A 24,909-nucleotide genomic window follows, 5' to 3' on the forward strand; every position below is an offset into this window, starting at 1 on the left:
TTACTGCTTGTTATTGCACAGGATTAGAAGTTCGCATTTTCTTTTTCGGACTGGCATAAAGTTGGTTTGACGTTGGACGTTTGATATTCGCGGATATGCGGAAATTAAGGGACCGCCTCTAAAGTTACATACAACATTGTTAAACACATTTCTAACTTCAATAGCATTTGAAGGGAATGAATTGCAGTCATATAACCAACTGGAAGGTGTTCACGTAAGTGTCAGGTATGATGCACACCTCTTAGATTTCTGATATTTATTAAAATAAACTATTAAATCATATGTAAATATTGCCATGTATTTTATTACTGCATGGGCTCATACACAAAATATACCATCATTTAAAGCTCAATAGCATTTGACGGGAATCATGTACAGTCATATAACCAACTGTAAAGTGTTCATCTAGGTGTCAGGTATGACGCACACCTTTTATATTTTTGATATTTATTAAAAGAAGCGATTAAATCACATGTAAATTAGATATGAATGTCACTACTGAATGGGCCCATACACAAAATATACCATAATTTAAAGCTCAATAGCATTTGAAGGGAGTGATGTAAAGTCACACACCCAACTGTAAAGGGTTTATCTAAATGTCAGGTGTGACGCACACCTTTTAGATTTCTTATATTTATAAAAGTAAGCTATTAAATCATATGTAAATATTGGCATGTATTTCACTACTGCATGGGGTCATACACAAAATATACCATAATTTAAAGTTCAATAGCATTTGACGGGAATTACTTATAGTCACATACAAACATACACACACACACACACACACACACACACACACACACATATACGAATATATATACACATATGTGTGTGTGTTACTGTGTTGTTATTGTATATATACATACATATATATATGTATATATATATTCATATATACTCATATATATATATACATATATATATATATATATATATATATATATATATATATATATATATATATATATGTGTGTGTGTGTGTGTGTGTGTGTGTATGTATGTATGTATGTATGTATGAATATATGTGTGTGTATATGTGACTGTAAGTCATTCCCTTCAAATGCTATTGAGCTTTAAATTATGGTATATTTTGTTTATGAGCCAATGCAATAATAAAATACATTGCAATATTTATATACGATTTAATAGCTTATTTTAATAAATATCAAAAATCTAAGAGGTGTGCATTATAGCTGACACCTACATGAACACTTTCCAGTTGGTTATATGACTGTAATCATTCCCTTCAAATGCTACTGAAGTTAGAAACGTGTTTAACAATGTCGTATGTAACTTTAGAGACGGTCCCTTAATTTCCGCATCTCTGCGAATATCGAACATCCAACATCAAACCAACTTTATGCCAATAATTGACTTTTATTTAAATGTATAGCCCGGAATGATTTCCAATCCCATTATATTGCTCAAGAACGCTTAATTTTGTCGAGCGATTGTAAAAAAATAAATAAAAAAAAAGTAAAAAAAAAAAAACGCAATTAGACTGCGCGTGCGCAAAGTTGTTTTCGCCGTTACTCGTTTCGTTAAGTTTGTCCTTTCGGCTGCTCCGTAGATCTCCGACATATTGTTTTTGAGGAGCGATTTCTTGAAGACCCTGAGGGAGCGAAGATTATTTCATTTAGATCATCACAGGGCGTTCAAACTACTTCCCTTGTAAAGACAGCAAGATGGGTAAGTCTCTGTGTGATCTGGTTTTACATACGTTTGGGTGATATTTGTAGTTTGTAGACCTGGAAACGCCCGACAGCTAGCGCATTTTAGCCGCCTCATTAGCAGCCACGGCTGGTACTAGCTAGCAAGCCAGCGCAGTTTGGTAGAACCTCAAACGTCTCCGTGTTGGTCGTGAAGTCCACTACATAGCTCGTGAAAGGCATTACTGTCATTCCTTACGTAGTGCCCCTGTGTAGGGAGGAAGGGTGTCAGTTGGAATTCAGCCTCAGTGTTGTGTTAGTGTGGTGAGTTAGCGTAATATTGGAGATTAATGAGGAAGCATTTTGTCGCTGTAATGTGTGTCTCTTTAATACCATGGTCACTTTAATCATTTAGTTAATCTCTTAAACTATATTTATCTACGGTAAAACGTCAAAAAAAATCTTATTATGCAAAATCTTAATTTGTCTAAATATTTTATATGTTGGGACTGTTATTCTTACAATTCTGACACTTATTTACTATTAAACATTCCTATTATTCAGTGATTTAATTAATCGACGTGTCAACAACAGACAAAGTCCATGTGATAACATGCTGGTTTTGTTGACTCTTTTCAGGAGAAAATAGCTGATGCATGCTTTAAAAAAATCGCCAAATGACGTCATTGGCTAATCTGCATATTCATTGAATCGTCTTGATTGTTTTTTTTGTTTTTTTTTTCGTATCATGTTTTTCTTTTCCTTTTTTATTCTGAAGACGCTTGGATTAGACCAGAGTAGAGTTTCGTGAGAACTAGGCTGCGTCCAGATGGATCGGATAGATCCGATTTTTAAAACGTTGTCTCTTCAAAAATTTTCCCAAAAACCGTGCAAAACACTACAATACAGGGTTGTTACGGTAACAAAATTTCAGTGAAATTCCTCGGTACTCAGTACCAATTGTGGTACCAAAGCAAAACACAAAAACATGCTGAATGAACAATACACTCTTTTATTAATAAAGTTAAATATCAATATACAGTGTGTTTTTAAAAATGGCATTCTGTATACTGCATGTATATCATTATTATTACAGCTACTAGAGTTATCCAGGCAAGAATAGAAATGTTTTTCTGACTGACTGATATTAGAGACTTAAACAGTGCTAGCCATATATCTATTATTTTCTAACACATAAATTTCAGATATTTCGCTCATCAAAAAGCCTCTGGGGTGTAAAATTAGTACACCCCATCATGTCCTCCCATTTATTTCACCCCAATAAAAGTTAAAGCATTAAATGGTTAATAAGGACTCCTGACCGTATTAGCGTTAAACGCGCGTATGCTAACCATGAGGTAAACAAAAATGAGGATGTTTTCTTGCAATAATACACTCCAATTAAACTATGCTACAACATTCATAATGCAACCGCTACCATCATTTTAAACTCATCTGCTTGAACTGCTTTAATAAATACTGCGAGTATAAATATAGCCGTTCCTCCTGAAAGCACGGTTAATCTAGCGGTACATAAATGTCAGGGGAGTGGCTTTTACACACTTAGCGGTAATAGCACTGAAAGTGGAAAACGAGCGTCTGAGAGAAATACATGTATTTCGCCTACTATATGATGGGTAAGTATGCGGTTTCAGAAGAAGTACCAGTACTTTTTGCAATCCTACTTCAATGTGAAAAAAGTGGGGTTTTTTTTTCAAATGTATCCTTCTTGGGAGAGCGTTTTTGGAATGCTCTGTGTTTTCGCTGGACAAACAAAACCCGCTGTCTCAGTGTGGACAGGAGGCCAGAACGTACAGTCTCGACTCTGAGGTCACGTCAACGTTAATCTGGATGAATCCGAAAACACATGTTTTTCCTCTACATTTCGGCATTCGGTCCAGACCGAGACAGAGTTTTTGTCAAGCGGAAACACGGAGCTTTTCGAAAACTCTCTCCCAAGCGGATAAATTTGAGAACGGTGTTGTAGCGTGGACCAAGAAAACGGAGATGTTCTAAACCAATGCCGGATTTTTAGCCACATGAGACAGTCATGTGACCCATTCAACTCAAAACGGACACAGACTTGATGCAGTTGGTGTGCCTGATGTCCAGTTTGACTGCACTGTTAAAGATTCGCGTGAATGGAAAGCTTGGCGTGTGAGCTGTTCTGTGTGGAACGAGCAGTGTTTGGGGGGGGGGCGTTTGAGTAGATAGAAATCTTATAACCCAAAATGAAAGTGCAGTTTTCGGGTCTCTCCGGATTAACGTGGACGTGGCCTGAAGCAGCACGTCAGAAGTCAGCGTTTCACTCAGCAGTGTGAAAAGTGTGCGAGATTTCTATAAAAGGTGGTCGTCGAATGTTTGGAAAGCGAAACTGAAAGAGCACATGACCCGTCAAACTAGTTGCAGTTATATTCATCGTGTGTTTCATGTTTCTCATAGAAACAGAAACGGTGTGCAGGCCCACAATGCTGTTGGTGAGATATGAGATCATCTCTACCTATAGAGAGCGACGCGAAGCTTCCAAAGCTTTCATTCTAACCCTGTTGATGACCTCATCCCGCTCGATCCCTTGCACTCCGCCTTTGGCTTATCCTCTAGTTAATCCTCTTAGACCTTTATTATCGAGGAATTAAACACAACAAGGCGTGCTGTTATAGGAAATGATCAGCGACAGGGTGGGGTGAACAAGCGCGTTAAATATAAACCTGTGATTTGCCCTTTTCAGTCTTTCTGGAGAATTCATCAACACCTCTTTGAGAACGCATGCACCAGAAGGGATCTTTCTCTTCTCCTCCTGTATCCGAGTCTCTGTTTTAGAGTCTGACTTTATCCACGTGGCTCCGGTGACCGAGGCCGACGGCGCGCTGCTATTTTCGAGGTGCATGTGATGTACAACTATAACTGTAACGCTGCACTCGCTGAGCTCTCGCTTTACTGGAAAACTAAATTTGTAACACGCGGAGGTTTTCACCCTCCTCTGTCTCTCAGGAAGATGACTAAGCACTCGAGTCTGCAGCCGTACTCGACAGAAACGTGCCGAGTCATCGCAGGGTTTTAGACATTTTGAGTCTTTTAAACCTGCGGGATACGGTCAGCTCCAGAAATATTGGAGCATAGTGCGAGTTGAGCGAGTGCTTTTTGGGTTCGTTTGCTTGAAGTACGTTCGTGTGACGTAGATAACACGGCAGGACGCTGTTCAAATCACGTTCGGCCATAGAAATGTTTAACAGAGCAAATGTTCATTTTTTTTTTTCTGTTTTACTTGAGGGTCATGCGATGCGTTTAGAATCACTTAAGCGGTCATCCATGACTTCCTGTTTCACAGAGTTATAAGATATGAAGTGACGCAGCGTCCACATTCCCACAGTAACACGGTAAAGAGCGTGTTGAAACTCATAAATTTCGTTGTTTTTTATTATTATTTTGGTGCTATTATCAATCCGTACAGGATTTCGCAGACTTAAATAAATACATAAATAAATCAAATTTGCGCCTGATTTTGCCGCTCAATTTTTTTCAGCTTTTGCAATGCAACTTGCAGGATAACTACTCAAATCAGCGAAACTGCAGTTGCTTGAAATGTTTTTGCACGGTCTTTGGCGGTGACATTTGTTGGTAAACGAGACCAATGAGAGCGTATTTACGTTCGCCGCATGTGAATCGAAGAGGGCGTCGACCGAACGAAAAATAAAAATGTATTTTTTTTTTTTTTTTTTTTTCCATTTGCGGCATTTCCTAGATTTTGCATTCAACGTCTGCGATCGCAAAATCCTGGAGGGATCGTGTATTGCGCCGCAGTGGACGTCTTGTCTGTCCCACAGCGTTCCCCAGCCACACGTGGTGCACGTGCCTTGTGGAAACTAATGTCATCATCGGCTAAATCGCACACGCATGGTTACTTGACTTCCTGAGCACGAGTCGCGTTCTCGTTCGCAGGAATCGCGGCACGGTTCCGGCGCAACCCAAAGTCAGACCGCCTCCTACCAGGTAGTCTCGGGTTTGGTACCGCGGTCCGCTTCCCGAGCTGTCCGCGTGATGGCGTTCACATTACCAAACCGTTCTCTGTTTCGGACTAAGCTCCCAACGCTTACCCGACGCTGAAATCTGTACCAGGCATTCAGTTCAGCGGCTTAGATCTAATCATATCTGAGGTGGAGTCTGTATTAAGACACTGTGTTAAGCTGTTCTATAAACACTCCACCTAGAAAAAGCGTCTCACGATGACCGAGCATGGCTGTGTGAAGTGCACAGTAGAGCTGTGTTGTATTAGAGATAATGTATTTCACACAAGCAAAAGCATTGAGCTTGTTCAAACCAGGCTTCCAGACTATTATCGCTGAACGCTCTTCGTACCACTCCCTAGAGAGGTGATGTAGGATTGTCGTGTTCCTCAGACTGGTCATGTTTTGCACAGAGGTTTGCATTTGTGAGCAGTTCCTGCTTTCACAAGCAAAACATCACCGTACGACTGACCCACTTCCCCTTTCATTACCAGACCTCGTCTCTTCTGCCGCCACCGCCGGTGCTCCGGTTACTTTCCTGAACTGGGTGCTTCTCTAGGAATTGCTTGTAGGATGTTATTAGAGCTTTTATGAGGCGTTCTTAGAGTTTATAAAATGCTCATAACGAATCATTACCAGCTCCGATGATTTATGAATGAGAGTTCTGGATCCACCAGAGTGTTTCAGATCATCTTAGGAAGGGGTTTTTTGAGATTCAGGTTTTTGAGATTTTTTTTGTCTTCTCTTGTTCCTCAGAACCGTCAGCGAGTCCTGCCAAGGATAATTACAGGATGAACCGCTACAAGAATAAAGCGCTTAATCTGGAGGAGATGCGCCGGAGACGAGAAGAAGAAGGCATTCAGCTGAGGAAACAGAAAAGAGAACAGCAGGTAATATTTCTCTTTAGGCTTGTTTCAGAGCCGTTCGACTAACACAAGAAGCCTGTCCCGTCCTGTACAGGTGTTACTCTGGGGTTTGAATTCCTTACAGATCGGCAGGGGCTCCGGGTTTGGGGGGGGGTGTTTCCTCCCCTCTTTCTTACGCTGTTGATGATGCGTCTCCACAGTCATAAAGCTCCTAAACCTCGCACCCTTATAATATTACACAAACTTTTTGTAGCTAGACACTGCTTTAACTATAAAATAAATTCTCCTCAGTATGGATTTATTTCCATCCACCCACCTTATCCTATAGGGTCACGGGGAGCCTGGGGCCTCTCCCAGGGGACTCGGGCCATAAGGCAAGGCGGGGGACACCCTGGACTGGGTGCCAACCCATCGTAGGGCACAATCTCAATCGCACACACTCCGGACAATTTAGAGATGCCGATCATGCCATGGCTCTCCCTGTCATCTTGGCCATATATTTTCCTTTTTGGTGTTTGGACTGGTTTCTTTACTACCGTGTCCACTGTTCTAGATTTAAAACCTTGCCCATTGATTGCTATATTTGGGGTTCCTGATGCCTCAGTTCCATTAAACTCTCTACAAAAAGATATTATCACTTTCAAATCCTTCATAGCAAGACATTCCGTACTGTTGCATTGGAAGTCTGCTAAATATCCATCCATCTCCCAGTGGCTTTTTTTTTTTTTTTTTTTTTATAAATAACTCAAGAAAATAAAATGTATGATGAGGGGTTGTACTGACAAGTTTTTCTGTAAATGGTAACTCTTTATTTCATATTTTATGGAGTTACATCCACTTCCCATTTTAATTTTTTGCATGTTGTTGAATATGTATAAACAACCGGGTATAGATATTGGTTAGCCGGGGTGTTTAGTTGAGTATACTCTTTAATTTAGTTTTTCTTTATACGCTTTTTTTCTTCTTCTTTTTTTCTCTTTTCTTTTTTTTTATATATATATATATATATGTGTAACAAAAAATGTGAATTGTATTGTAACTATGTGACAGGAAGTATGTTTTCTTTCTCAGTAAAAATATTTTTTTTGGTGGGGGAGGGGGGGAATATGAGATGCCCACAGCGCATGTCTTTGAACTTAGGAGGAAACCGGAGTACCTGGAGGAAACCCCCGATTCACGGGGAGAACATGCAAGCTCCGGATTTTTACCTTGCATTTTCTCGTGATCACACCAAAAAAATAAAGTTGTTTTCTCACAACATCATTTTCTCATGAGGAAAATCTTGTGCCTCGCCAAATGGGACTGGTGTTGCATGTACGTTGGCGTCTCCTCCATCGCCATCGTTAATGTAATACTTTCCCGCTGTAGAGCTGGATTTTATCTCCTCGTTAAGCGAGAGGGGTGTCCCCTTCTCAAGTGTCGGACACTGACGTGGAACTCGTCGATCGCTGACCGACACGGAGAGCGAGTCCCTGAGCAAAGTGAAAAGCTTTTACTGCCTCCAGAACAATAAAAACAACGTTCTGTCGAGTACACAGAAAAAGTCGTGATCACGAGAAAACGAGAAAGAAAAATAATAATGCGTGGCCGTTTAGGACGTCCGTAAATGTGAGATGGATAAGCAAGTTTAATTACAAACATCACCGGAGTAAAGGTTCTCTCTGGTACTTTTCCTTTATGCTAACGGCTAGGGTGACACGTTACGCTGTACGCCACGATACTATACTATACTATACTATACTGCCTATCTGCTCTTTCTGCAGTTGTTTAAGAGGAGAAATGTGGAGCTGCTCAACGAGGAAGGAGGAATGTTCGACAGCCCTCTCATGGACGCTTTTGTCAGCTCCAGCACAGCACCAGTGAGTCAGAGCCTCTTAACCTACATAATGAGTGTTCATTTGCTAACCTGCAGTAATCCTGTAATCACCAGCAGCACCACTTCATTTCTGTTGTTGTTGTTGTTGTTGTTGTTGTTGTTGTTCTAAAGATTCTTTATGAAGAATAAGCAGAAGTCGTGTTTATTTGGTCACGTGCACGTTACAGCACAGTGGAAATTCTTTTCTTTGCATATCCCAGCTTTGTTAGGAAATTGGGGTCAGAGCGCAGGGTCGGCCGTGGTACAGCACCGTTGAGCAAAAATGATGTAAAGTATCGGGATGTCGTGTGCTGATTTTTTTTTTTTCTTTTTTCAGGAAGGAGTCATAACCCGAGACATGGTGGAAATGCTCTTCTCGGACGATCCTGAACTGCTGCTGGTTACCACTCAGAAATTCAGAAAACTACTGTCCAAAGGTATCCAAGACGCGCGTTAATTACGAGTGAGGTTCTCGATTGTGATTGGCCAGGGGGTGTTAATTCGTCTTCTATGACAGTAGCTATGACAGTAGTGTGGGCTGGAATTCAATTCACAGCTTTATACGAATGCGTTATTTCTGATACGTTATCGTTTCTCTAGGAACAACCCATTCACTGGTCTTGCACGGGGGACGCGCCACATTATCTAAGCCCAACAATGAACAGATTTGGGGGGAAAATATTTGTTTGTTTTTGTAAAGAAGGAAAACATGTAGTTGAAGTTTTCTGTTAGATTTAACATTTCTGGAAGGAGTCTCCAGTGTCAGTGCTTTGTAACAGTCAGAGGTGTAAAGCTGTAACTGTAGGTTTTCCACCACAGGAGTCTTCAGACCTTCTGCTGTTATTGTTTCTCGTGAACATGACAAGCTGGTATTTTTTTGTATTTTTTTTTTATTATTATTTATTTATTTATTTTTAATCTCGTTAACTTTTAGAGAAAGTGAGGGAAGATAGCTGCAGCGTTGTAAGCGACCCCGTGGACGTTCCACAACAGTGAAAGTAAAACTAAATGGATAAAAATACAACTTGTTCTTGGCTAAATATAAGAGAATTTTAAAAAGGAAGTGGTTTTGTAGGAAAATAATCCGTGACGAGTAAAGTTCAACCGATCAATTGGTTTTTCCGGATAATCGGCAGCGATAACTGATTGCCGGAACTATCGGTTATCCGCAAAAATCCACACCGATGGTTTCTCGCAGCTGAGAAGGGTCCGCTGTCATTATATGGTACGAGAGCACCTAGAAAGAAAACCATCACTGACCAATTTTGTTGTGTTATTTGATTCATTTCGTTATTTGGAGTGTTACTTTTTGGTTCAGGTTGGATGCATCTTTTATTTACTTTCATATTTATTAATAATTTACATCTGTCAATATTTCTATTCTCGTTTTATTTTAAAAAGTACAGTACATTTTCACGGTACAGTCAGTACGGTTTATTTTTGTAATAAGGTTCAGCAGTGTTTTACTCCGAGTGCTACGTTTTCATTCAGCATCAGTTTTAAAAACTATCTGTAGATTAATTGGATATCGGCAGGTCCTGCCCGACTTTGTTACCGGGACCTGTAAAACCCGGTACCGGTCCACCTCTAGTCACAAGGTAGTAGATCACACTACCTCGTCATTGATTATTTTCCTATAACACCATGCCTCATCATGTTTAAACTTCTTACATATGCCCCATGTTGCTGAAGTTTTTTCTTGCCTCCTGTTCTTGCTTGTTCCAATGTGCATGCCAAACTAATCAATTCCTGACCGTTATTACGCAGAACCGAACCCACCCATCGATGAGGTTATCGGCACTCCAGGAGTCGTAAACAGATTTGTAGAGTTCCTTGAAAAAAGCACTGATTGCACGTTGCAGGTAAAAAAAAAAAAAAAAAAGAGAGAGCTGCTGTTATTCCCCATTCCCATGTCATTCTCTTCACTTTATGATGTATTTACTCACTGCGTTAACGTCGGTGTTTGTTTACAGTTTGAAGCAGCATGGGCGCTGACCAACATCGCCTCCGGAACGTCTCAGCAGACTAAATTTGTGATCGAGGCAGGTGCGGTACCGGTGTTCATCCAGCTGCTCAACTCCGAGTTCGAGGATGTCCAAGAACAGGTATGGCATTCGTAAACGGAGGATGAAGGCAGCATTTCAGCAGCGTGCTCGCCGTCGGGATATTCATGGGCTTTAGTTGGATATGCTCCAGTGGAGCTGCTCGAGCCAAATTAATTCTCTTAATCATATTGAAATGAGTTGCAAATTAGGTTTGAGCTAAATGCAAAAGATAAAGGGAGGGAATACATTTCTCTTGGGCTCTGTCCAACACTAATTAATGTTTTGAAGGTTTTGTTCACCTCTACAAGTGCGGTGAGCAGGAGAGCATCTCAGAAAACGTCGCACCTTGAAGTGGATGGGCTACAACAGTAGAAAACCGCATCAGATCGATGTACTGTGCGTTCGGAGACGCTTTTCTGCTCACCACGGTTGAAAAGAGTGGTTATTTTAATTACCGGGGCCTACCTGTCAGCTCGAGCTTTTACTCTTCACCTTTTATCTCTGGGTTCATTTTTTTTATTTGAGAAATGAATGCAAACTCCGCAATATTTGGAGGAGTTTGCAATTTTCCAAAATTACCGCGGATCCGGGCCGAGGCGCATCACGTGACATCATCACAACACGCGTTCAGCCAAAGCCGTCTTCGGTTCACGTGCGTCCTACACTAGTACAGCTAAAAGGTCTCATTTACCAGCAAACATCACTGCGAAAGATCGTGGGTTTTGCACGATCAGTTTCGCCAATTCGAGAAATTTTTTTAAAAAACAGCCGCAGCAAAATCGGGCTTTTTTTGGCCGCAACATTCACTAAAAGCTCTGTGAAATCCTGTACAGACTGTCTGCTGATCTGGTAGAAATGTGTTTATTGAGTTCTCAGTTCTGATTGGTCAGAAGGTGTTGATTTGATTAATTTTCTATAACGTCAGCTCTGAGAGCAGTTTGACTGCAAGGTAAGTCACAGGATTATGTTAATGCGCTCAATAGTATGTTAGTGTTTCCATAGTAACAACTTGGGTAGTGGGGACACTTCACATAAACAGCAGACACATTAGCGTCTTGGCTTTAACCATAGCATTTATGAAATAAATTATTATGGGGGGGGTGTATATGTGTATATAATATATATAAAACCCTCGCTGAGACACCTGAAAAGTTAAAGCAGCAGTCCGACTGAATGCAAATAAAATTCACTGAGCAGAAAGCCTGTTTGGAGAAGAGGCACGTGTTTCTCCAATCTTTTACTTTCACTTCACTCCGAAGAACTCTGAAGAGTGGAGGATCTGCTCGTTATTAAATATTCGTCACACACAACTTCTGCCTCGCTGTTTTCTGATTGTCTTTTGTTGCTTGGCACACCAGAAAAATATCGAATCACAGGCAAATAGAATAGCGGCCCGAAAATCCGGCGTGAGCGTGGCCTAACACCATCAGAACTAATGTTACGCGTTGAAGTATGTGATCTGACGTTATCACGTGATCAGATAATCTGTATGCTACGAAAAATAAGTCCTTCTGTAACCGAGTAGGAGGAGTCTGTTAACTGCAATTTGCATTAAAATATGGGTTCTAATAATATCTACTACAATTTTGTTTTAAATCATTTATGCCTTTAGCATTAAGAAATGCCATCCACAGACATACACCAGGGTTTTATGATCATTTTTATTACTATTATTTATTTATTCATTTGGCTTGGATTTTCTTGTTAGCAATGCTGACAAATCTGTACATGTTGTTGTTGTTGTTGTGTACTAGCAATCCATCCAATTTTCATATTTGTTCGCACCTCTGATTTGTGAGCTCGAGTTGAACGCAGCAAATGTTCAACATTTCGGTAACTCCTTCCTTTAAGAACATTTTATTAACAAAATGAACTGGAAAACGATTAAATTTACACGGCCAAGAAACCATATCGCTCCAATCTTACAAGTCTGGTAATCTAGCGGTCATTGCAGGAAATGACATCACCATCACTAAGCAATTTAAAACTTTTCAGAATTATTTTAAATATTATAATACACATTTTTCACAATCATTAGAGAGATATATAAAATAGAGAGAGAGAGAGAAATACATAACTTCTGGCTCTTACAGTTTTTTTGTTTTTGTTTTTTTAATTTGTAGTCACATTGATCTTGTGAAATTTTCTGTGCCAATTTCCTGCGATTATTTATTTATTTATTTATTTATTTATTTATTTATTTAAGCCGCATTGCACAGTCCCGTTTCGAAAATAAGAAATTAATATCGAGTGACTACCATTTCAGACACAATACGGCCAAATAATTTGTTTATTTTTGCAAACCTTACGAACGGAAATAAATAGTAACGGAAATAATTAGGTGGTAACAGTGTCGCACCCCTTAACGCTGTTGATCATTTTCCTATTACCTTATAAAGTATGTTATTCCTTTTTTATATATATATATATATATATATATATATATATATATATATATATATATCACCATCAGTGTTTGTTTGATTTCTGCCTCCCGTCTGATTGTGTGTTTTTTGCTTCAGGCGGTGTGGGCGTTAGGGAATATTGCAGGAGACAGTGCCATGTGCAGAGACTTCGTACTGAACTGCGATATCCTTCCACCACTGTTAACGTGAGTGCTGTTACACCACACCAGAAATAAAGTGTTGGGAACATTCTCGGTTGTACATGTCACTTCTTATTGTTTTATAGACCCTTTGAAAGGCTTTACTTGAATTTTGCCTGATGCCTGGTTCTCTAAATGGTGGCGCGGTTTATTATTGTCCTTCCCATTCAGGCTGCTGACCAAATCAACTCGTCTCACAATGACCAGGAATGCTGTGTGGGCGCTGTCCAACCTCTGCAGAGGCAAAAGCCCACCACCCGAGTTTGAAAAGGTCTGTGTCTTTCACTCTGTTTGCTCCTCAACATTCTATTCCACTATTCCACGTTACACTTGCCCTACTCTCCATGCTTATTACTATCCAGAAGGTGGTTAATAAGTTTTATATACACGAGCGTGTGAATGCAGGCCTATGCGCTTTGCTGCCGTTCCCGTCCTTATTTTGTTCAACTGCGCATGGCGCGTTTAGGAGGTGGAGATTTTTCTCAGTCCTGCGCCTGCCAGCCTGCATTCCAGAGAGTTGGGCTCAAACTTTTTTTTTTTTTTTTTTGTTAGAAATGAATCTACCCTGGATAACTGATATTACAAGTTATATAGAAACTACAGGACGACCGATTAGTGGATTTTTACCATTATCGATTTGTAAGTCAGGTGGTACCTACCTGCCGATAACCGATTAATACAAACAGTAGTTTTTAAACATTGATACTGAATATAAATGTAACACTCAAAGTAAAATATCGTTGAACTTTATTACGAAAAACAGTAGACTGTCCCATGTAAATGTGCTGTACTTTTTTAAAAATGAACTGAATATTAATATATTCAACTATTAATAAATCTTAAAGTAAATAAAATGTATACATCCAAACTGACCTAAAAAGTAACACTCCAAATAACAATTAAATAAAAATAGAGGCATCCAAAATGAATTAAACATTTAGAATAACACAACAAACTCGGTCAGTGATTCTTTTTATTTCGCCTCTAGAGGCCGCTCTTGTACTGTATAACGACAGCGGATGTAGATTTTTGCTGATAACCGATAATTCCGGAAATCAGACGATCGCTGCCGATTATCTGGTAAAACCAATCAGTCAACGTCTAATAGAACATGAGACTTTCAGTGGCGTCTGAGATTTATTTTTATGATAAAATTTCGTTTCGAGTTAACTTTTATTTTTTTTTCTTCAATCAGCATGGTCTGTTTTCACTTTGGTTAACAGTTTTCTACCCACATTGCTACTGGGCTAGCTTCTGACCGTGGTGCGGTTGGATTTAGCCCTTGTTTCACGTCTACCTAAAGAGTACTTTAGTCTGGCCAGCTCTCTCACTTCATCAGCTGCCACACAGTCACCATTTATACACGCACTACCATCAGTGCCACTGTGTAGATTGCTAATTAGCCAAGTCAGGTCTTTGTTGTAATTCGGTGCTGCTGTGTCGTATATCTACGATGACTTTCTCGTCAATGACTTCAAGCGTGGCTGAAAAACACTGAGCGAGAACTTCTCACAAGAACATCGACCGACATACTAGCACCGGAATGACTAAGAACATTTGAAATATTTCAGCATGCACGTGTATTTAACGTGTTTTGTGATGGGCTTCTGCTGACCTACTGTATGTGCTGGCAAATCTGATCTAGAATCCACACCAAGAATGAAGCGTTAAGCAATTAAACAAGACGTAGTGACACTTTGCTTTTTAAACCTCCAAATTCACCTGGGTTTCTAATTGAGTCGAGAACGTTCATTTGCTAAACAAATGAATTTGTTCGAGTTTCATGATGGTCGGATGAGACGTCTAACGACACGTCACTGTGGTACAAGCTCTCCGTTCTAAAATGTCTCTCCTGTCCGTGTGCTTGTTTATTGATAGATTTATTTTGTGGTTGTGTGTGCTCTGCAGGTGTCTCAGTGCCTGCCCGTACTGTCCCGCTTGCTGTTCAGCAGCGATCCCGATCTGCTGGCCGACGCGTGCTGGGCTCTGTCCTACCTCTCAGACGGGCCCAACGAGAAGATCCAGGCAGTGATCGACTCGGGAGTCTGCAGGAGGCTGGTAGAACTGCTCATGTGAGTCTCGATTGCGTCTTCCTTTGGCATTCTTTCAGCACATTACAGTTCTCTGACGTGACGTGGTTCTGTTTTTTCGTCATTTTTTTCCAGGCACTCTGATTATAAAGTGGCTTCTCCGGCTTTGAGAGCCGTTGGGAACATCGTCACTGGAGATGACATTCAAACACAGGTAAGTGCTGAGTATGTTTTGTTGTTGGGAAGTGAACCTGATGAAATTAAATATTATAGGTATTGGTTTGACTCTCTCTCTCTCTCTCTCTCTCTCTCTCTCTCTCTCTCTCTCTCTCTCTCTCTCTTTTTTATTTATTTGTTTTTGTTTGTTTGTTTGTTTGTTTTATTACAAAGGTGGTACTGAACTGCTCGGCTCTCCCATGCCTCCTTCACCTGCTCAGCAGCGCTAAAGAATCCATCAGGAAGGAAGCCTGCTGGACCATCTCCAATATCACAGCAGGAAACCGAGCTCAGATACAGGTGCGTGCACACACCTCACCACAGCTGGTGTGCAAATGGGTTTTAAATAAATATGCACCAGTGAACCAGAAAAAAGTATCCCAAATCAATACCTAACCTGTTGCCTCTCTTTAGACGGTCATCGACGCGAACATCTTCCCCGTGCTGATAGAAATCCTCCAGAAGGCCGAGTTTCGCACCAGGAAAGAAGCAGCATGGGCCATAACTAACGCCACATCAGGAGGCACGCCCGAGCAAATCCGGTAAAAATGACAAACTCTGGTGACGTCGTACAGCTGTCTTTATTTCTTTCTCTCGCTCCATCATGTGTTTTGCACCACAACTCTTACAAAACTCCTTTTTTTTTTTTTTCTTTTTTTTAAAAATTTTTTTATTTTAATGCAGCGTTTATGGAAAAATCTCTCCATGTACACTCAAAACGCTGCAGTATAGTGGATCAAAATCTGTTACTGTATATCAGACACTTCAAGAATAGCATTAAAAGCACATGTGCTGTGCTATAGAGAAGGAACAAATACAGAAAAACACCATGTCCAAAAGTTTTAAAGAAAAAAAGTGTTCACCTGAGTCTTATCTAGTGCTTTTTGTACCGCTGGAGCAGTACAACATGTAGTATAGTCTGGTGCAGACAAATCAGTAGTGTTTCATTTCTGGCTCGGTTCAGTGCATCTCAGATGGTCCATTATAAACGGTCCACCATTGTTTTGTTTATTATTATTATTATTATTTCCTTATTTTATTTATTTATTAGTGATTACCTCTGTATTGGCATTGCAAAATTACCAGTTTTTATTTATTTATTTACTTACTTATTGCTTGGTTTAACTACGGTGGCCTTTGTGTACACACAACAAATTTTGGTTACTGTTTGGTTAAACAGCTGTTTACAGAAACCTCAATATCTCGGCTCAGGATGATCCGAGCTCCTTGGTACTAAAACTGATCTGTAGAACACATTTACAAGGTGCATCGCCATATATAAACATTTTGCACATTCATGTTCTTTAGACTTCTGATGCTCGAGATCGCTCACAGTTCCACTATTATGGTAAATTTATAACCATAATAAGAGTTCGAGTGTCCGTCTTCATTTTTTTTTTTTTAATGGAGTACTTGGGTAAGTATAGTGTCCAAGCAAAAATATTTCAGGTTTGAGACTTTATGTATGTATGTATGTATGTATGTATGTATGTATTTATTTATTTATTTATTTATTTTTATGGGGACGAGAAAGCGCATTTCTTTTAAATTCCCCTAACTTTCAGGTTGAATATCTTTGATCAGGGACCATATACAAACCTGAAATTTTCACCGAAATAAGTCCTCTATAGTAGCATTCTGCTGTAAAAAATTGAATTGCCATGACACAAAGATGGCGGTCATAATTAAGCCAAATAAAATAAATAATGAATGAATAGATAAATAAAAACACTGGTGGTTTTGAGATATGAGAGGTAATCACTCAATTAAGAGAACAAATTAGGAAAATTTAAAAACAACCACCAATTAAAATCAAGCAACCTGCCTTGGACCACTTGAGATGGAATGACCCAGTAGCAATAACCAGCTCAAGTCAACTTCACTATAACATAATGACTAGTCTTGATAATAGATGTAAGGATATGTCAATCTGTGAATAATTCAATCATTAAAATCTCTTACAGATAACATAACCCCCCCCCCCACACACACACACACACACCTCCCCCCTCTCAGTAAATGATGCTTCTAATGTACACAGCCGGTGAAAAGTTTAGATACACTTGTTCTTTATCTTCATTATTATTCTAGAATGTGGAGAGAAAATAAAGTCATCAAAATTCTGGAGTAACACAAATGGAACTATGATATATATATATTTTTTTTTTTTAGTTTTTTTTTTTTTTATCACAACACAATTCCCAAAGTAATTTTATATTTTGGCATCACTGTAGACCCCCTTTTTGCCTAGAATTTCCAGAAATGTATTCTTGCCGTTTTCTCACCCGATTTCTTGAGGAATTTCCCTGAGATGCTTTTTAAACAGTATTAAAGGAGTTCACACCGACACTGGACACTTATCGACTACTTTTCAGAATATTTAAGTCATCATTTTTAAAAAAATAAATAAACACATTTATTTTTGTAAATAAAATGTTAGTTTTCTAATGGAAGAAATGAATGTCGGAACGATTATTTTTGTCAACTACACATTTCAAACATTTAATCATACACCTTCAGAGCAAAAGCTTTTTATGATCATGAGAAACATTTGTCAAGTGTCCACAAACTTATGACCGGTAGTGTATTTGCTGTCTCTACTCTTACATTCCTCACTCTTTTTCTTTTCTTCTCTGTAGGTATCTGGTGAATTTGGGCTGCATTAAGCCCTTGTGTGATCTGTTGACGGTGATGGACTCCAAGATCGTGCAGGTGGCCCTCAACGGACTGGAGAATATTCTGAGACTGGGAGAGCAAGAGGCCAAGCAGAACTGCAGTGGCCTCAACCCTTACTGCAGCCTTATAGAGGAAGCCTACGGTAATGTGTTTCCTTTATCTTTAGGTACATAGTAACCTACTGGCTAAAAGCTTGCCTTACAACGGAAATCGGGCAGCATTCCAACTACAAGCATCTGATTACAAACTGCATCAGTCAGGCTTGTGTCCGTCTCATTAGGTCACGTAACGAAATATGCGACGTTCAGTGTGTAAAGGAAAAAAAGGGTAGCAAATTTTTGACATCTTTAGGCAGGCAGATTTCTTAGAGTTATTTCTTATAAAACTGGCTCTTTATCCAATATGATGTTTTGCAGGATGATATCCTAGGCAAGACTGGAAAGTAAAACGATGTGAAATATATAATGAAGGTATTGAAGTGTGTTATAGCAGAAAACCCCACAGACACTGTCCAATCACGGGCGTCTATGAGCTCATGTATGTGGAAGGGGTCAGCCTTCACCCTCCTTGTTTGTTAGCTGTTGTGTGATAAGAACTGGCTAGCGGATGGGAATTGGCAAATAAGCAAATTGTGAGAGAATCAGAGAAGGTTTTTTTATTTATTTATTTTTATTACAATTTTTTAAATTTTTTTTTTAATGCTTTAAATGAATTTATTTTTCGGAAAAAAAAAATTGGTCTCTCTTTCTAAACAAAGAGTTGCAGTATTGCCATGTAAAATATGCTACCTATTAATTAGAGGCTGATGTTTCGCCTTCTTGTCCTTCAGGCCTGGACAAGATCGAGTTCCTTCAGAGCCACGAGAACCAGGAGATCTACCAGAAGGCCTTCGATCTCATCGAGCACTACTTCGGCGTGGAGGAGGAAGACGCCAGTCTGGCTCCGCAGGTGGACGAAGCCCAGCAGCAGTACCTTTTCCCTCAGCAAGAGGCCCCCATGGAGGGCTTCCAGCTCTAATCGACCTCCCGACACTGGGTTAGGCTCCGTACGACACGTCCAGGACCTTCCCGTGCCCGTATCTGTACTGCAGGCCTCAGCACAGCCACATACGCAGATTAATCTAGACCGACCGAGAGGAAGCGCGCTGCTTGCAGATGAACTTGACCACTGTTTCACTCATACGAGACTTCAGGAGCTGGGTTTTTATTTCATTTTATTCTGTCTTAATTTAAGTAGTGCCACTTTACAGATTGGCTCCGGGCAAAACAAAACAAAAAAAAACCAACCAAACAACATTTCTTCCTTTTCTTATCTTTCTGGGCGCACATTCCCAACAGGATCTCATGAACCCGGTGTTTTTCTCCCGCTTCATTTGTCTTGGGTTTTAATCCCATGTGTGCAGGCCTTTTTTTGGAAAACGACGGTTTCTTAGACGTTCTTGGCGTTCTGCTAAGACGAAGGTAAACTGTCGTTGGAAGACACCTCGCACACTTTCCAGAGGCTTGATGCGCTTCAGATCGCGCCGTCTATTTTTGTCCTTCTGTTTCTTGCGCTCTAATATTTGGTTTGGTAGTTCAAGACTGAATCCTGCAGTGTTTAAAATGATATCCAGGGCTCGAGGTGTTTTTTTGAAAGGCGGAATAATTCGTCGTCTACTGTTTGTGGTGTGCGGTGTTCTGAATACGTATAGATTTGCGATCTCATTCGATTTATTCATTAAAGAAGAAGAGTGCATAGTGTAGGGCTGGGGTTTCACGAGGCTTTAGCACGAAGTTGAATCGTTTGCTGTGTGTGTGTGTGTGTGTGTGTGTGTGTGTGTGTGTGTGTGTGTGTGTGTGTGGTTCAGCACCAACACAGCCATTCTGCTTTCCCTTTAAGTAGTTTGGAGTTCGGTTTCTTTTTCGTTTTCCGTTGCAGATTGGCGTAAAGCGGTGCTGCAGACTGTGTTACGATCTTTCCAGAGTTAGGCCTTTGCATGGTTTTATATTATTCTATCAATAGTTTCAGTGTGTCCCTTGCCAGGTTTTGCAATTATCTATTAATCCGCAATTTCACGATTGCACTTATCCTTACGCTCTTGTTGCTTGGTTTTCAGCCTTCTTATTATTTCTTTTTCCCTAAAAGTGTTTATTTAATTCGTTATATACATTTACTGGCAGTATAACAAAGATGGTAAGGGATAAACATTGTTTAAAAAAAAAAAAAAAAAAAAAAAACAATCTAACATGTAAGAGATATATAAAATATATATATATATATACACACACACACACACACGTGCGCACACGAGTATAAGTCGACAGTTGCACACACACAAGAACACGAAGGAGAAAACCGCTTCTATAAATCTCTTTTCTGATACTGTTCATTCATATGTTTGTTTTTGGGACTCTAGGTACTGCGCAGAGGCCAAAACGTGACGTCCTGTGCTATTTAAACGTGCAGCACGTACGTGTTTAAAAGAAGAATCGAATCGTAATCTCGAGTTCTGAAGCAGTTTTCTCCTCCGTGTACACTACACCGAGTCCGTGCGAGTGTGTGACCGAGTAAAGGTTCGAGAACGAGGAACGAGACCGTGACTGACGGATGTCACGTGAAGTGGCGAGGAAGGACTTTCGATCGTGATCTGGTAGCTTGCATCGCTTCCGATGTTCGCTGCGAAACTTTATAGTATAGTTAGATGAGTATGTGCTATACGTACGTATACATGTATTTCGAATTCGTGTCGTCCACTGTTTGGTGTAATGCATGATCAGCGTCGAGGACGGTGTACTAGCGTTCATGAGTATATCGGTCAAGCTGAGATTTATTTTATCTTTTTCTTTTTTTTTTTCTTTTTTGTAAATCTTGGTGTTTCAGCTAAATATGAATCTGTTTTATTAAAATCGTGCCTGAATTTCCGAATCTCAGTTTTCCTGAACCGTCACTCACCAGAGAATTTCTTTATGTACAAGTTCTCCGATTTCATAAAGCTAACTGGAAAGTTCAGGTTTGTTTTTGTCCGCGTTTCTAGATTCGTTTACAGTTTTGATACTCGCATTTTTAAGAGCTGAGTAAGACCGAATCTTCTGGTGAAGGATGGCACTCCCGTAAAGGCAAAATTGAAGTGAAAGTCCGAGCATGAGCACCGTCTCTGACTCTGGCAGAAATCTATAGTTGAAAAGTTGACTATAATCAAAGGAAATGAAACCGTTTGAGCCGTAGTTCGCTCGCGTTCTTTGCCTTTAGTGGTTCAGCTCTGCTTGTACGGTTTGTGACCTTTTCCTTTGCGTAGTGCGTGAGAACGTTAGCCGTTTCCCCGTAACGCGTCTTTTTCCGTTTCGCACCCCTACTCGTCAAGGAAAAATCCACCCTGAGCGGCTCCAGATTACTCATTCTCATTTTGATCTACATTGGCATCCAGTAAGTTTGTCTACGCGTCGGTCCGTTTTCACTTCGGTTGACTGTTTCCTACCCACAATGCCATTCCATGACCTGCTGATAGCGGTGCGATGGGATTGAAATCTCTACCTAAAGAAACCGCCGCTTGATGGCGGTTCGATGGCGACATGAGCATGAGTCCAGCGTTTACCGTCTCGGTTTGACGAAGAGAAGCAGCTCATTGAAGACGAGAAGATCATTGAAATGTTTTTTTTTTTCACCAATTGCAGCACGTTCACACTACATCAGTCCAGTTGTGGAGTCTGAATCGCTACGGTTTGGTTTCTGACTGCGTGTACTTAAACAAAACGATAACTTACAACAATAAAAAATAAATAAATACCAGAAGAGGCGTGTAGGGCTGGAAAACGCATTCTGCTCTCACTGGCCAGTAAACGAACCTTTACCAGTGTGTAGGACTCATAAATAACCAGCTAGGTTCTAGAAATAACTCGTTTTCTCCTGTTTTTCTCTTTTTGTACAAATCTTCACAAACACGTAGCAAAAAGTTTCAATTCAAACAGACTAAACGCTCCATGTGCGAAAGCTTCCTTAAACACCATTGTACCTGCGCTGAGGATGACTTCACGACCACGCCTCCTCGCAGGCATAAAGTTTTATTAGAATTAGCACCAGACTCGTTTAACTCCTCACAAATATTTCAATGTAAACACATCGAGTGTGTTTCAGGGTGGACTTCTCCTTTAAGTGCAAGCTTTTTTTTGCTGTTTTTTTTTTTTTTTGTTTGTTTGTTTGTTTAAACTTGTTTAGGGTCATTTTATATAAAATGGCGCTTTCAGCTGTTCGGTCCCTTACAACAGTTCATCGACTGAGATCAAGTAAGATTTTAGTTGAACGTAAACGCTGATAATGCTATGGGAACGCCGAACCATGGGAAACTGGAGTATGCAGATATGATTTTTGCTCTTGGAGCTCTATGTGCGGATTTTTTTTTTTTTTTTTTTAGGGGGAGGGAAAAAAAACCCGCTTGACCAGATTACAGATTGCAAGGAATTTTGCAGCTGTCCGTACACGTGTAGATAAAGGGGGTAAGGGGTTACCGGGAAGAGGTTCAGTTATTCTGAAGTGTATATACGTGTGACTTTCCTCTGTCTGTGAGACTGTCGGTGGAGGGCGTGGGGGTTCAATCGGTGGACACAGAAAGAAATCAACAAATTGATGAAATAAAATGCGAATGCACTCCTTTTCACAAAAGTGCCAATCAGACCAACGAAAACTGGGGGCTGATGATGTGGATCGATTCGTCTGATTACGTTTTTTTTTTTGTTTTTTTTTTTTTTTTTACCTTCTTCTTTTCATCATTTCTTTATTTACTTGAATGTGCACGTATCCGTGCAGATGTTGCTGCTCTGTTATTTTCATATCTTATGGTAATCACATTAAGCGGTTACGTTATCTTGTAGTTTCTGTAGACATGTGACGGTCTGCTGTTTGTACACCAAATTGGTAAACTGAAAGAAAAAAAAAAAAAGGAAAAAAAAAGAAATTTAAGTGCTAATTTAATTTAAATCATGCTGGACTAATTTTTTTTTTTTTTTTTTTTTTTTTTTTTTTTTTTGCTTTGCATATAAGAGTACCCTTTTCATACTAAGATCCAAATATTATGAGAGATGTAGAAATGTGGGGTTTTTTTTTTTTTTTTTTTGTTCTTCTTTTCTTCCCCCCCCTGCAGCACTGTGTTTATGATGTTGCTTGCATTTATACAGTTCCGAAATCTCTAGTTCTACAGCAGTGTGTAAGCAATCACGTCTCCTCAATCGCTGAAAATTTCGATCCGAACAGGTTTAACTTTCAGGGAAGGAACACAGGTAGAGCCAGTTGCCTGCAGCGACCGCTGAGAAATCCGTCACGTGCAGGGAATATACCAAGCTTCAGTTCAGGCTGAAGCATGTCCTATAGAGAGATTTATCAGATCAGGGCTTCAGAAATCGCACGCAAGTTGCATTTCAATCAGTAAATTTTTATGCAGACCTGATGTGGACAAGTTATTATTTCCTGATGCTCTCCCTGATTAAACACTGACTTCCAAGAAGTGCAAAAATTGCTAAAGGCCACATATGTACAGTCGAGGCTTTCTGGTCTTCCGTCCTAGATCTTGTAGATGATTATATCTTCGAGACTTTTTGTCTCCTCCAAATATCTGAAGCCTACTGCTTGGCTCTATCGTCAAAAATAAATTTATTTAAAAAAAAAAAATGTAAAAAAATTTGAAAAGGCAAACTCGTATGTTTACAATGCTACATGTTTATACATATTAAATTGTCAATCCATTCATTTTGCCCTTGGTGGAGATTTGTGTCCTGGTCCTGTAAGAAGTTCTTTTTTTTTTTTTTTTTTTTTTTTTTTTTTTTTCCTTTCTTTTTTATGTATTTATAAATCTGTTTTCCTCCTCCTTTTTGCCAACTATTACCCATCTCATACTGTGACTGACTTGACTTTACCGACCGTATGAATGAGCGACACATAAAAAAAACATGAACATGTACATTAACAATACTGTACAAATGTTTTAAAGAGATTTAAAAGGTTTGTCCAGAATGCAAATAACATGCAAAAAAAATAATAAAGAGAAACAAATATTGTACTGTCTGAACTGTGGGGTTTTTTGTGCTTGGGGGTTTCCCAATAAAATAAATAAATAAATAAATAAATAAATAAATAAATAAATAAATAATAGTAGAAACTGATTGTTAGGTAGTTGTGTTTTATATAATAAAAAAAATAAAATAAAAGGTAATTTGGTAGTTCTTGTCCAACCCCTTTTTATATATTCCAACTCTGGTTTCTATCCGATGGGCTTTATCTCAGTGTTTGAACACACCAGCACAAACAGCTTGTTTAATGACTTTCTACTGATCAATAACGTGTTAACGTTTTTTCATTGTATGACTTGTTTAATCTTGTTTGTTTCTCTTGGTTGAAAAAGATGTGCTGTCTTTGACCACTTCCATACTATATATATATATGTATATATGTGTGTGTGTATATATTATATATATATATATATATATATATATATAATTTTTTTTTTTTTTTTTTTTGGTGGAATCAATATAACTAATTGACGTTAATTTACTGTATGTATACACAATGCCCTCCACTAATATTGGCACCCTTGGTAAATATGGGCAAAGAAGGCTGTCAAAAATTGTCTTTTATTTGTTAACCATTTGTTCTTTTGGTTTAAAAAAAAAGAAATTCACAAATATACTTTGCTCTCATGGATATCAAACAATTACAAACAAAACATAGGTTTATTTGAAAAAATCTTTGTTAAATATAGATGTGCAACAATTGTTGGCATCCCTATCAGTTCATATGAGAAAAAATATATTTGAAGTATATTCCCATTGATAATTTACATTTTTTAGCACACTTGGGTGACTAGGAACAGGAAATTGTTCAACCAAGACTTCCTGTTTCACGGGGGTATAAATATGAGGTAACACATAGGTCAAATTCCCTTAGTCATTCATAACAATGGGTAAGACCAAGGAATATAGCTGTGATGTGCGG

General features: G+C 39.3%; 1 protein-coding gene across 1 annotated transcript; it reads left to right on the top strand.

Annotated features, from left to right (window-relative positions):
* Positions 1 to 1,489: 1,489 nt before the first annotated feature.
* On the top strand, positions 1,490 to 23,975 carry kpna6 (karyopherin alpha 6 (importin alpha 7)). The gene is made up of 14 exons (XM_017481287.3): positions 1,490 to 1,695; positions 6,416 to 6,549; positions 8,289 to 8,384; positions 8,718 to 8,817; positions 10,148 to 10,242; positions 10,354 to 10,485; positions 12,948 to 13,036; positions 13,202 to 13,301; positions 14,939 to 15,102; positions 15,196 to 15,274; positions 15,451 to 15,576; positions 15,691 to 15,818; positions 17,916 to 18,094; positions 18,782 to 23,975. The coding sequence occupies exons 1-14, from the start codon at positions 1,692 to 1,694 to the stop codon at positions 18,967 to 18,969; spliced, it is 1,614 nt and encodes a 537-aa protein (XP_017336776.1). The 5' UTR covers positions 1,490 to 1,691; the 3' UTR covers positions 18,970 to 23,975.
* The last annotated feature ends 934 nt before the right edge of the window (positions 23,976 to 24,909 follow it).

The sequence above is a fragment of the Ictalurus punctatus genome, chromosome 12 (assembly GCF_001660625.3).
Source record: "Ictalurus punctatus breed USDA103 chromosome 12, Coco_2.0, whole genome shotgun sequence".
Classification (NCBI taxonomy): Eukaryota; Metazoa; Chordata; class Actinopteri; order Siluriformes; family Ictaluridae; genus Ictalurus; species Ictalurus punctatus.